This window comes from Mugil cephalus, chromosome 12, assembly GCF_022458985.1.
Source record: "Mugil cephalus isolate CIBA_MC_2020 chromosome 12, CIBA_Mcephalus_1.1, whole genome shotgun sequence".
NCBI classification, from domain to species: Eukaryota; Metazoa; Chordata; class Actinopteri; order Mugiliformes; family Mugilidae; genus Mugil; species Mugil cephalus.
The window spans coordinates 6,451,139-6,465,495 of NC_061781.1; the positions used below are offsets into that span (position 1 = coordinate 6,451,139).

General features: G+C 39.3%; 1 protein-coding gene across 1 annotated transcript; it reads right to left on the reverse strand.

Moving 5' to 3' along the window:
• Positions 1 to 149: 149 nt before the first annotated feature.
• Positions 150 to 9,460, reverse strand: LOC125017509 (lactase-phlorizin hydrolase-like). The gene is made up of 17 exons (XM_047600779.1): positions 9,364 to 9,460; positions 8,512 to 8,554; positions 7,743 to 8,421; positions 7,003 to 7,651; positions 5,350 to 6,903; positions 4,986 to 5,251; positions 4,600 to 4,890; positions 4,298 to 4,496; positions 3,868 to 4,070; positions 3,678 to 3,784; positions 3,414 to 3,545; positions 3,086 to 3,309; positions 2,631 to 2,867; positions 2,190 to 2,237; positions 1,707 to 1,754; positions 1,564 to 1,611; positions 150 to 1,468 (listed from the first exon to the last, which is right to left on the reverse strand). The coding sequence occupies exons 1-17, from the start codon at positions 9,449 to 9,451 to the stop codon at positions 1,257 to 1,259; spliced, it is 5,028 nt and encodes a 1,675-aa protein (XP_047456735.1). The 5' UTR covers positions 9,452 to 9,460; the 3' UTR covers positions 150 to 1,256.
• Between the last annotated feature and the right edge of the window lie 4,897 nt (positions 9,461 to 14,357).

Sequence of the window (14,357 nt, forward strand, 5' to 3'; positions counted from 1 at the left end):
ACCACAATAAATAAATAAATAATTCTTGTATTGCTAGTACTTTGGTACTTTGGTCAGTGTTTTTTCTTTACAACAGATGCCACATTTCAAGTAGCCCAGGTGTGTTTTTTATGACAGGATTCACAACACTCAAAAACACACAAAGAAAATCACAAAAAAATCTTCTATATTTGTAAAAGACAATGACAGTTTTTGGAGAATATCATACAGCAAAATCTTTATTTGGATGAGGTGATACATTTTCTAATCCGATACTTTGCAAATTCAAGCCAAGTTCATCCTAAACTCTACACGAAAATGAGAACAGATTCAAATAAACTCTTGTTAAAGTGGTGTCCCATGATCTGAATAATATCACATAATACTAGTTTAAAGCCAAATTATTTTGGAAAATGTTTGCAGTAAACACTAACTGATGAACACCACTAAAACATGTAACTATACCGTAGAATTATCACAGGAAGCATGTTATATGATTATTGTACTGAATAATCAGTAATACAGTGCCTCAAGTATCTAAAACATGAAATTAGTTTGTACAACAAATGTCAGAAACACCTTAACATCGTCCAGAATTAAAGGTGCAGTATCTTGTAGTTGTTAACTTATTGGATAAACAGATGAAAACCATTTTATAGCATCGATATCACATATGCTTGTCACTAAAATACTGATTCCATCGTAAAGTAATGCACATTGAAAGAGCCTTAACTGTGAGGTTGGTTGCCAGGTGCTCAGAAGACTGTGACAGTGTAATCCTACAGTGACCTCTAGTGGCATTGAGTGATTTCTGCGCCACACAGCTCCAGGTTAAAGAGGAGCTATGTGTATCAGAACTGTAGAGTCTTCTTGGATGAATGGTAAAACATCTTCAGGAAACTCTACAAGTCCCTTTGCCCTTGTTCAGGCTAGTTTTTTTGTACCATGACCTGGAAGACTGAATATTCATCAAGACATGATATGATTTTAATCTGTACAACACAATTATATTTAACCTTATAAACAAATTATTTCACATAAGAAACTGGATTATTAACAGAAAATAAATGGTACTGATAAATAGCACAACAGATGACGGACTTCAGAAAATCGCCACAAGCGTGGACATGTGGTTCAATATCTTTTGTTTCACAATGTAATGCAGATCATGTATGCTAAACACATTAAATAAATAGTGTCATAGGCTGCCTTCAGTTAACCTGTGTATATGTGCCTATGATAAGGACTTGGACTATTACATCTGAGTTTGTTCACCCTTAAAATCTTTTCTCCAGGCGCATACTCTCAAAATTGAGCTTTCCCTTGGAGTGTTTTTTTGCCTTAACAGCGAACAAGGACAAACACACGACTCCCAACACTGCGACAACCAGTAGAGCAAATATGGTGTTGAGTCCAACCTCAGCGTCACTGGCGGAGAGCTTTATACCCAGGAACCACACAGCAATGTCAGTGACTGGTCCACTTGTTACTACACAAAAGACAGGAACCAAGGATGGAATTTTCATTTTGAACACATCCATTCATCTTTCAGATCAGGAAAACATCGAATCTGTGTCACTTTACCTCCAGTCTCAGGTTTCACAGTGGTGGTAGTCGTTGGCTTAGTTGTTCCTGAACAAAAGACAGGCACCAAAGATGTTATTTTTATTTTGAACTCAACCATTCATCTTTCAGATCAGGTAAACATCAAATCTGTGTCACTTAACCTCCAGTCCCAGGTTTCACAGTGGTGGTAGTCGTTGGCTTAGTTGTTCCTGAACAAAAGACAGGCACCAAGGATGTCATTTTCATTTCAAACAAGCTGATGACAGTGAAACTAAACTTTTTTCAGGTTACATAATTTTGGGAAGGATTATTTGCTGGGTTGTAACTCCACTCTCTACTAAAATTAGCCTGACTCTGTCCAAAGGAAAAAACGTCTTCCTACAAGAGCCTTTAACTAATTAACAGTATACCTTCCTTTATTTTGTTTGTTAACAGGGGTTGCTTTGCATTCTCACAGTGATAGCAAGACTCTAGGAAGTCAGCTGGCAAACAAATAGTCCTCCTTTAACTTGCACTAGCATGTTTTTACAGTGAAGTTTTTGTATGCACAAGATTAATGTGGTATTTGTTTGCATGTAGTCAATGTTTGCACCTTGCATTCATTAATTCATCTTTCAGAAGCGCTAACCGCCACATCTATTTACCTCCAGTCACGGGTTTCACAGTGGTGGTAGTCGTTGGCGTAGTTGTTCCTGTACAAAAGACACACAACAAGGACATAATTTTCATTTGGAACAAGCTGATGACAGTAAATGTAAACTTTTTTTCTGGGTTACATTATTTTGGGAAGGCTTATTTGCTGGGTTGGGACAGTAACACCAATCTCTCATAAAAAATAGCCCGACTCTGTCCAAAGAAAAAAAACATCTGCAAACAAGTGCCTCTAACTAATTCCACTATACCTTGCTTTATTTTGTTGGTTTAAAAGGCAGTTGCTTTGCATTCTCACAAGCTTCGCATCTGCTTGTTTTTACAGTTTTAAAGTGTTTGTGCACACAATATGAATGTGGTATTCATATACATGCATTTATCGTTTGCACCATCCATTCATCTTTCAGAACAGGTAACGACCAAATCTGTGTTACCTCCAGTGTCAGGGTTCAAGCACTCATGGGGTCCTAAGGCAGGGTCTGGGAATCCGTTGCATTTTATCATGTTGATATAAAATGATGCTGAGGCCTTGGGCATTCGAGGAAGTGCAGGGTCTGAGCGGTTGACGTAGAAAAGGCCAAATGTTTCTGTATAGCCAGCGTTCCACTCCAGGTTGTCCATCATTGACCAAGCAGTGTAACCAATAAGATTCACTCCATCCAGCAAGTAAGCTGAAAGAACACAAATATCAATTTCTAAAAACTGCAAATACTCATGATGAATGTTTATTTCTTATGACTAGAATCCAGTGTCTAGTTTTTTATTAGAAAGAACAGAATTGCCACAAACTATTTTCCTGCAGCCATACTTTATATGAGACATCATTATCTTTGTCTCTCCCTTCCCTCTGTCCTGGTCTTAATTATATTCCACGAGAGTGTTTTGATACCTTTGAGTGCCTCGTTGATGTATTTTTCGTAGTAGTAGATCCTGTGAATGTCATTTAGGTCAACAGGGCCATGCTCTGACACTCCATTCTCTGTTACAAGGAGTGGTGGATTTCCATACTCTTCCTTGATGAACCTCAGTATCCTGCGGAATCCAAATGGTGCAACCTTCAACCAGGGCGAACCTGCTTCCAGCCAGGTACGATCAGACATTACTGCTGCACCCCTGTAAAGGTCATATCAGTTGGATTTTAAAGTTCCGACAGCATGCACAATAAAGAGAGAAATTATGTGAATTAATCAGCATTTAAAGGTGATGGTATTGTTTACTTGTCTGCCTCGTAGTGCTGATTGTTTCCATGGTCCACATTGAATGCCAGGACACTGGTGTAATGGTTGAATCCAAAATAATCATAGGTGCCGTTGATTCTTCTGATCTCCTCTGGAGTAAACTCAGGCAGTCTAAAACAATGGAGGAGAAACTGAATTTACTCAAGAAATAGCAATTTAAAATCATAATTGGCAAATGTACTAAACATACACTTGTATATACTTTATTTCTCTTTCTGGTTAGAATTTCAGTCTGTATAGTACCGGGATTGTGGTAGACCAGCAGCCAGACTCCGTTCTCGAACGATTGTCCTCATCATCTCACTGTAGTCACCTTTAAATATGGGATGGGAAAACCACCCAATGAAGAACTGCACAAAAAGAGACAAAATAAGAGCCTGTTTGAGATTGTTGCCGTACAGATATCTTGTAAAATAATGAAGAATTGGCGTACCTGCAGTACACGTTCAGCTGCATCAATATCTTCCTGCTTATAGGGATTCCTGGGTTCTGTCCAGTCAGAGTTAACGGAAATGGAGATCATGCCTTTCTGTTGGGCCCGGTATTTGTCATTGTAGACATGCCAAGCCTCAGCATGTGCTTTAATAATGTTGTGACCAACAATGTAGGGCAGAGTGCCTGGTCGGTCAGTGTACCCTGTTAAAACAGACAGATTAATAGACACATTTGAAGCCAATGTGCTCGATTAGGTTTACAAATACCATGTTTTGGCCAATAATTGGTTTACAGAGTACAATTTGTTTCTAAACAATGACAAATTGCAGGGTAAAACTTAAACTTGCTAAATAACTTGTCATGAAAATGCTCAGAACCATTTTTTCTTTTCTTTTTTTTTTTAAAAAAAAATAAAGCTTCAAACATACCTGGGGCAGCAATTCCAATGCCATAACCAATATAAGCTACATTGAACGGCTCATTTATGGTGATCCAAACTTTCACTTTGGGGCCCAGACGGCTAAACATTAGGTCAGCATATTCCTTGAATCTGTCAACAATAGTCTCATTTTCCCAGCCCCCAACATCTTCCAGAGCTTGCGGAAGGTCCCAATGGTACAGGGTGACCTGACAGTAAAGGAAAAATAGTTAAGATTACCAAATTGACCAATTTACCATTACAGGGTCTTTTTTTTCTTCTTTTTAAAATGCTGGAAATGATCAAACATACACATGGTTGGATATTTGCAGCAAGCAGAGCATCCAACACTCTTTGGTAGTAGTTGATTCCAGCCTCATTAATGTGTTTGGTGGTGCCATCAGGAAGTACCCTTGGCCAGGATATGGAGAGACGATAATGGGACACGTTAAGCTGCTTCAATAACTTAATATCATCTTCTATTCTATTGTAACTGTCGCAGGCCAAGTCCCCAGTGTCCTGATTCGCCATTTTCCCTGGAGTATGAGCAAACTTGTCCCAGATGCTGAGACCTTTTCCATCTGCTCTCCAAGCCCCTTCAATCTGTAAACAGCAAATGTATAAGAAAGATTCCAATAGATGAAAACAGAGTACTTGAAATTCAAGCATTAATGTTGGGGCGTCATTTCAACAGTTACCTGGTATGCAGCTGTAGCAGTACCCCAAATGAATTTTTTTGGGAAATGTCCATAAATCTTCTCCTCTAAATTTGTAGGGAAACCGTTATCTTTCATGATGTGGTAGTAGTAATGAGCAGAGTACTTGGGTGACCTTGGCCGGTTTGGGTTACTGAAGTCCACATGGTGCAAACCAAATGTAAAGTTGTATCCATTCCGCCACTCCAAAGAATCCATTAGTGATGTTGCCACGTAGCCTTTCACCTTCACACCATCAAGCTGAGAGGCTTTAAATACAAACACACACAAAAAATAACTATCAAAATGTAAAACAGCTATGGTAATCATAAAATGTGTTTTATGAAATCTGTTTATAGCAGTGCACCTTTGAGAGCCTCGTCGACATAGGTCTTGTAATAAAAAACTCTTTCAATATCATCCCAGATGTTAACAGAAGAATTTGTAGGCACTCCATTCTCTGTAATGTAAATGTCTGGATCTCCGTACTCTTCTTTGATCCAGTTAAGGAGTCTTCTCAAGCCCCACGATACAGCTCTCTGGTACATATAGGCCGTATATGGCGAACTGGTCTCCTCTGTTAGTGAAACATCCCAGTCAGATTCATAGGACGGAGGGTCAAATGGAGCTGTAATGTGGCTTGCAATTTTTGTTGTGTAATGATTTATACAGAACATGTCAGCAGTTCCCTTGATGAATTTCTTCTCTTCTTCAGTGAAGGAAGGTAGCCTTGACTGTGGAAGTTCGAGTAGGTCACTTTTGTTTGCAACTTGCCACTTCATTATATCAGGATAGTCACCATTCTTGAAAATGGGGTGTGCAAACCAACCCAGTTGGAACTGTAATGCACGGTCAGCAGCCGCCACTTCACGGATATCATTGACATCTCTAGGTTCAACCCAATCAGTACTGAGGGCAATGGAAACCAAACCACGTTGGGAATTGCGATAATTGTCATTGTACGTATGGTAGGCCTTGGCGTGTGCTTTGATCAGGTTGTGTGCAACTCTGTACGGAGCAGTTCCTGGTTCATGAACATTCGGTGGGATCTGTCCAATTCCATATCCTGACCACGCAATTGTGTGAGGCTGGTTGAAGGTCATCCAAAATTTCACTCTGTTGCCAAAGGTAGCGAAGCAGAAGTCACTAAAGTCATTAAAAATGTCAATCAGTTGAGGATTTTCCCATCCACTGATGTCTTGCAAAGCCTGTGGGAGGTCCCAGTAATAGAGTGTCACCATGGGGGTGATTTTGGATTCTAAGAGGCCATCAATGAGTCTGTTGTAGTAGTCAACACCTTTCTGGTTCAGGGAGGAACGCCTACCATTAGGAAAGATCCTGGACCAGGACAAAGAGAATCTGTAAGATTTCGCCTCCAGAGCTCGCAGCATGTACAGGTCTTCATCAAGTCTGTTGTAACTATCACAGGCTACATCTCCATTAGCATCACTAGCAACACTGCCAGGTTTGTGAGTGTAGACATCCCAGACACTGGGCCCCTTCCCGTCTGCGTTCCATCCACCTTCAATTTGATAGGCTGAAGATGAAACTCCCCAACTGAAGCCTTGTGGGAAACTGCCATAGTGATACACTGATCTCTGGAATTTTGACTGACGTGAGAACTTCTCGAAGACAACCTTTGATTTAGCTGGAACCTCTGATGCTGGTAAACCTGCTGAACGGTGGGTAAGTGGCATTTCTACCCCTCTGAAAACTTTAGATTTGAGTGAACCAAAACCATTTTTCTTGATCAGCTGGTTGTAGAAATAGGCTGATTGCTTTGGGAGTCTTGGTCTATCTGGAACTTCAAAGTTGACATAGTGAAGACCAAATCTCTGGCTGTAGCCTTGTTTTCCTTCAAATCCATCCATGAGTGACTGCACTGTGAATCGCTGAACATCCACTCCATCAGTGACAATTGCTATGAAATGGATGCACATAAAGCACAAAGTAAGAATTAATCCCACCTACATTAAATATTTATTTATATTTATTATCAGACATGTTTCCAAACACTGACCTTTCAGGGCCTCATTGATGTAACTCTTCATGTACTCAATTCTGCTGGTGTCATTCAGGCTGTCCCCACTGTATTCTGTTGGCATCCCATTCCCAGTTATGTAAATAGGCACTTTCGTAACATTCAAGTATTCCGTGGAAATGTAGTTTAGGAGCCTTCTAAGTCCCCATGGTACAGAATAGATATAGTCAGAAGCTGTAGAAGGCCATGAGAGGTCAACATGTGTGTGGAAGTCACCAACTCCCTGAGGATTAGCAGCACACCCACCATTACTGATTCTGACCAAACGAGAAGTATAATGGTTTAATCCAAAAAAGTCAGCAGAACCCTTTATCCTCTGACTTTCTGAGGAACTAAATACTGGAAGTACTGGAGCCACAGCGGGTGGACAATCACTTCTTTTCTTTTCAACCTGTGCTTTGAGTGTTGGAGGATAATCTCCATTTACAAATATGGGATGTGCAAACCAGCCTAGCATGAACTGCAGGTAGCGATCAGCAGCTTCTATGTCTTCAGGTCTGACCGCATCCTTTGGCTCAGCCCAGTCAGAGTTCAGTGCAATGCCCACTTTCCCACCTTGAGTGCTTCTATACTTGTCATTGTAGACATGCCAGGCCTCAGCATGGGACTTGAGCATATTATGAGTGACCTTAAAAGGCAAAAGCAAATTATAAGGTTAATGCATCAGTGCAACCTTTAAACCACATACAATTTAATTATATTTAGCACATAACTCTCACCTGATAAGACGAAACAGCATAATCCTTTATGCTGGGGGCATGCTCACCAGTGCCATACCCAGCATAACTCTCCACCCAAGGGCTGCTGAATGTGTTCCAGGTCTTGACCCTGTCTCCAAATCTGGAGAAGCAGAAGTCTGCATAGTCTTTGAAGGCTTCAATGATGGCAGTGTTTTTCCATCCACCGTTGACCTGGAGAGCCTGAGGCAGATCCCAGTGGTAGAGAGTAACAACAGGCTCTATGCCAGATTCAATGAGAGCATTGATCAGCTTGTCATAGTAGAGAGCCCCTTTCTCTGATTGACTGCCCCGGAGGCCTGAAGGGAAAATACGGGCCCAGGAGATGGAAAACTGGTAGGTGTTGACTTGAAGACCTCGCAGGTGGTAGAGATCGTAATCCACCTTGTTGTAACTGTCACAAGCTAAGTCAGCCGTCTGATTCCCATAGGCTAGCCTTTCATGGCCGAAATGGTCCCAGATGGACTCTCCCTTCCCCCCTGCTTTCCAGGCACCTTCAACCTTGAAGGACTCACTTGAGGTGGCCCATTTGAATCCAGTGGGGAATGATTCATTAAGGAAAGCATCTCGTTCAGTTGTGCTCTGGATCCCAAACTTCTGCCAGACTTTCTGATAACTGTTTCCAGACACTGTCATCCCAGTGTGGTCTGGAACATTCAGACTTTTAGGAAAGAGATATGCATAAAAAACATAATTACACATGAAAACATCACTGGAAAGGCATATGTGTGTTACTGGGATAAACTCTTACCTGACTCGAACATCGTGCTTGTCCAGCTTGCTGTTCTTCAGGACTGTAATGTGTTGAAGACAGAGTTACTGACAATTATACTGTCATTGAGTAAATTAAATATGGCATCATCTTTAATCTTCATTTGACCAGTCTGCATTTAGAATTTCATGCTGTAGTCGTCTACAATGTCAGTTTAAATAACAAATCTGAAATTAAGTGTTACAGATTGTTAAAAAGCAAGTACCGGTAATAAGTTTGTGGTACATCTTGTGTGTGATTTTCCTTGTACAAGTTTAATCGTCCATATAAAGATCAATTTGAACTAATTACTGCCAATGCTGAAATATGAAAATATTCTCAAGAATCTAATTGTATTAATTACAGTTTGCACATTGACTTGTAGTTTTAATGCTCCGTTATAATTTGTTTGGTTTGGAAAATTCTGAGAATTGGTTCCAATGGTCTTGGTCATTGTTTTGATGTTGTTGAGCATCTTTACGTAAATGTGCAATTTATGTTAGAGCTTTTATTTTTATATCAAATAAATATGCTATTAGTTAGATGTGTACACTTGAGGGTGATACCAGGCGGAGACATTTTCACTATGAATTTAACTGTAGAAGACTTTTAGCTTTTCCTTGATTTGATTTATGATTTCATTTTTCAGCTGTTGGTTTATTCGTCACAACAAATGATGTTTTCAGAAAGAGACGATTTTTGTACTTAAATGTATATGAATGAAAAGTAGAAAACTACACATCTACAAGAAATATACACCTACATACATAAAAGAGAAATATTCTGTTCTGTATGTTCTTGATAATAATCACTAACCATATCACATTAACTGAGTTATGTAAAGACAATTACCTTGTGGAAAATCTCCGTTCACCCCGCTGCTCAGACTTCCATACAAACACAAAAAGTACACACACAAAATCCCCAACTGCTTGTCCATGGTGGCTTTCAGTGGATGGACTAAAATTATCCAGTGGTAACCATGGTATTTAAAGCAATAGTGTTTTTTACTGACTGGATTGTTAAACAATTAAGATCAATATCACATCCAAGTACTTATATAATTTTGCAGTGTGTGTTATTGTCAGAGAGACTCTGGACTCACACAAGTGATAATTGCTTCCAACTCGTGCTTGAAGACTTTGAAATTCGATTTTGAAATAGGCTGTTTTTTGATTTTTTTAGGTTATTCATTACTAATTGTCATATTTATCTATAATACACACATACACAAACCCCATATGTATGTATGTATATATATATATATACACACACACAGAAAAATTTGTTTTTTAATTAAAGCCGGCCTTCATCAGTGGCTCTCTGTGACTGTACTAAAAGAAATTTTGCACTTAAAGACCTAAGAGTGATTCCACACACACACACACACACACACACACACACACACACACACACACACACACACACACACACATATACTGATGAAGGCCGGCTTTTATTAAAAAACTAATTTTTCTGTTGTCGTGCTTCATGTCTATATAAAGCCAGTACATTTGCAAGTTCTTCAGAGACACAAATGGCTAAAACAAGGAACCTAATGAAGGAAACGCCTGAAGATACAGATTCTCACCCAGGAAGGGTACAGCTGCCACCAGATCACCAGGAAGTGCAGATGCAGTCCTTCAGCAATTGGATATAAGTGAGATACATTCTGCACAAACAGAGACAAACTAAAAGACTGGAAGACAAACTAAGAAAGATCACAGGAGCTCTAACAGCAGTGGTCAACCAAACCAGTTTTCAGTCTTCCACCCTTATTGTACATGGTGGACTTTTAGATCATGGCTTAAAGTCCTACAAGGCTGTCAAGAAGCCCCTGATCGATGAGTGACAGAGGTTAGCCCGGCGTTATTGGCCACAAGCACACAAGAAGTGGACAGTGAGGAACAGGAAGAAGATTCTGTGGTCAGATGAGTCCAATTTCCAGCTTTATCTTCTTCCTGCTAATGTGAGGCAGTATCATGGTTTGGGGATGCATGAGTGCTGCTAGTGTTGGTCATCTCACTGTCTACGATGGAACATTGAACCAATGCCAAAATATGGTGCCATTCTCCAAACCCACTTGCTCCCTTCTGCACGTGCACTGTTCTGTCGAGGTCGAAACTGGATGTTTCAACAAGAAAATGCCCCTTGCTGCACATCCAGGGCCAGTAGAACTTGGTCTTAGTGTGGCCAGCTCAATTCCTGGACATGAGCCCCCATTGAAAATCTGTGGTGGATTACCAAAATGTGTGTTTCAAAGTGCAAACCAAAGAATTTAGAAGAATTAAAAGTAGTAATTCAAGAAAAATGGTACAAGAAACTTGTATCACACATGTGACTACATTGCTCATTTCCCCTCTTCTTATTTTCTTGTGTCACTGGGGGTGAAGGTCAAAGACAAAGGATTCAGAGATTAAGATGATGATTTTATTCATTTAACATTACTGCAGCCAACTATGACCATGAACATGGTACATTACAGCTTATAAAACTACTTTATCTTGGAGATGCTCTCCACCCAAAATTAAATTACTAACCAAACAGTAAAGCTTCTTTTATAATGGAAAAACACTATCTGTTCTATGTTACATAAAACCAGTGGAAGATCTTCACAAAACAGAGACTTAATCCAACATGAATAATGATATAGTTGTGCTAGAAACCTTCAGGACAAATAAAACACAATTTAATGAAAAAGCGAAAAAGTCATAATCCGGAACTTGTGATTACTTTTTTTTTTTTTTTGCATTCGTCTACAAAGATAACACCACAGGGAGTCAACATTATATGAGACCGATGCAGTTATAGTCTTGCAGCTGAATATTTTATTGCTTCAGTGCGTGTGTGTGGCCATCACCAGCCCTCTGTGGGAGCTAGTTTGTTGATCTTTATTGAGTGTAGTGATCTTGTGCGGCAGATAGGACAGTGTTACACCTCGGGGAGATCAAAGGACAGAAAAGATGTGGAAGGATTGACAGAGGAAGAGAAGCATGTGCTGCTGGTAGGAACATGGTGGGTGTAGGGTCCTTTCCAAGTCACCTCACTCAGGATTGACGGGGTCCAGGGGGATGCTGTGTAGATCTCTGGAGAAATGGAGAGTCCAGGAGGGTAAGGGTGTCCCAACAGAGGAGCTAAGTTAACGGTAGGGTACATAGTGATAGAGTAAAAAAGCAGTCCAGCCCTTGTTAGGCGGGACTGTGATTTCTTTGGTATCAGCACAGTGAAAACCTGCACATATGTCTTCATAAAACTTTATGTTAATTGGTTCAAGATTTTATTGAGACTGTGTGAACAATATGAACAATGAACAACAAAAAGAGTACAAAGCAGTATTTCATAAGATTTGGACATTTGTAATATTTAACCTAACCTGTTAACACCCAGTAAGACCCATCTTCCGAAAAGAGGACAAAGATGGATAGAATAAAGATATGGTTAAAGCTACTGAGCTATCAGATTTTTATTATCATCACGTGACAAGAATGACAAAACACATACTTCATTTTGTCGATTTAAATCTCAGTTCTTTCATCCATTGTAGGTTATGTGACATCCTGGCAAATGTTCATACTAAGACTTATGTCTGTGAGGATTCTCAGTCATCCAGGTCATGGTATGTCCAAAAAGTGTTTAAAAAGGGAAACTGAATTTGTAGATTTTTTATTGACAAGATGTTTTGCCACTCATCCAAGTTTTTTCTCCAGTTCTAAGGGACTGGTGGGGAGTGGAGGTTGAAAGGGGAATCTCTGAACTCTGAACTATCATCATTGCAGATAGTTTGTCCTTCTTGGACTGTCTTGTGCACATAGAAGAGGGAAGAAAGCTTCAACTCTGAAGTATACATTGATCAGTTTGACACTAATATGCGGATCTCGCTCAACAACAGATATGTATAGCCTTACAGCCGTGAGTCTATAGTGTTAGCCCCTTCTTAAGTTCTTTCTTTCTTTTTTTGAATGTTTGTCACACCTAAATGTTTCAGACCATCAAACAAATGTAAATATGAGACTTTTTAGAAGATTTATTTATTTTTTTTTTTAATGAAGGTTTTTATTACTAAGGGGAAAAAATCTAGACCTACATGGCACTGTGTGGAAAAGTGCTTGTATATAATACATTTCATACTATATCCACAGATGTCTTTTTTCCTAAATAATATCTCTAGCCTGTCAGTTACTGGACATTGAGAGAATATGAGGAGGATATATATATATATAAATATTCCTACATACATATCAACAATGTAATTGAACACTTGTCATCCTAGGGGGGAAGCAGCTGGCACTTTTCTTGCAAGTGATAGTTTGATTAAGCTTGATGATGCTATGGATCACCATTGCTTCTCTGCATCCTGGCCCACAGCACTTCCTGATATAGACAGAGATGTTATAATTAAATGCATTTTTTTTACTTAAGATGGCTCAGATGTGAACTTGACTTTGATGGCTCTTAGTTGTATCAGCAGTGTGTGTGCCACTAAAAAGTATTGTCTTGTAAGAACCTTGTATCGCACATTTGGCTGCATTGCTCATTCATTTCTTCTTATTTTCTTGTGTCACTGGGAGTGAAGTTCGAACTCAAAGGAGATTCAGAGTGGATTGACTTGGATTTGACTTGGAAACAGATAACTCATCCTGGCAAATTTAAATGACTAACCAAACAATAAAGCTTCTTTTATAATGGATAAGCACTGTCTGTTCTATGTTACATAAAACCAGTGGAAGGTTTCCAGTAAAAAGAGATGTAATCCAACCTGACTAACAATGCAATGGTGCTAGAAACCTTCAGGGCAGAAAACACAATTAAATAAAAGAAGTCATAATCTAGAACATGTGATAACTCTGGTATCAGCACAGTGAATACCTGCACGATTGTCTTCATAAAATGCTATGTTAATTGGTACAAGATTTTATTGAGACAGTTCAGCATGAAAAATATGAACAATAAAAAGAGTACGTAACATTTGGAATACCTTACCCAACCTGTTAACAACCATTGACACACCATCTTCAGATAAGAGGATGAAAATGGATGGATGGAATAACAATATGGTTAAAACTATTGTGCTGTCAGATTTCTATTATCATCACTGAGTTAAAGATAAAAATGTGAGAATAATTACTGTGATTTATGTTGAGGGTAGGTGTTCTTGGTGATAACCTATTTTTCAAAGGTGCATAAGGGAATAGGTTTTAACTTACAGATACCATTCTAAGAATGACAGAACACATGATCTCGTTTGTCAATTTAAATCCCAGCACTTTCATGCTTTCTGCAGCCACAAGATTGGACTGTGAGGACAAGGAGCAGAAACTAGGGGTTGAACATCTTTGGATTATTTAAAGTCAACTAATATGTGGTGGAAGTCAAATCTACGTTGACTAGTCAATGATATTACACATTAAAACACAGTCGAATGTAATGCTTTGCAACAATGAAATCTGTACTCTTGCCCGCAATACATATTGTAGCATCTCACACAAAAGAAGCTACTGAGGCTTTCCTGCAAGGTAATTGTAAATATTATACAATTCGTGCAATAAAAAAAAAAAAGAATCGGTCCAAGAATAGAACCTTGCGGGGCCCAACAGGAAAGAGAAGTCTTTGATCATTACAGAAAAGGTTCTGCTGGACAAGTAAGGCATAAACCACTTAAGTAAAAAAATCCAACAGCACTAAGGCAACTGGACACTTGGTGTCAACACTTTGAGAAATCAACTCAAACTGCCCAGACACGTCAGAATAAGCTAAGGCAACAGAAAAATCCTCATTGAAACTCCTCCTCCCAACCTGTCTGACAGAATTCCCTTCGTCAATAAAAAAAGTGAAGAAATGTTTCACAA

Coding starts and splice junctions, on each gene's coding strand:
- LOC125017509 (XM_047600779.1), bottom strand. CDS start 9,451: ATGGACAAGCAGTTGGGGATTTTGTGTGTGTACTTTTTGTGTTTGTAT. Junction 4,071..4,297: donor CATTGGAATTGCTGCCCCAG/GTATGTTTGAAG, acceptor CTGTTTTAACAG/GGTACACTGACCGACCAGGC. Junction 2,868..3,085: donor CATCAACGAGGCACTCAAAG/GTATCAAAACAC, acceptor GTGTTCTTTCAG/CTTACTTGCTGGATGGAGTG.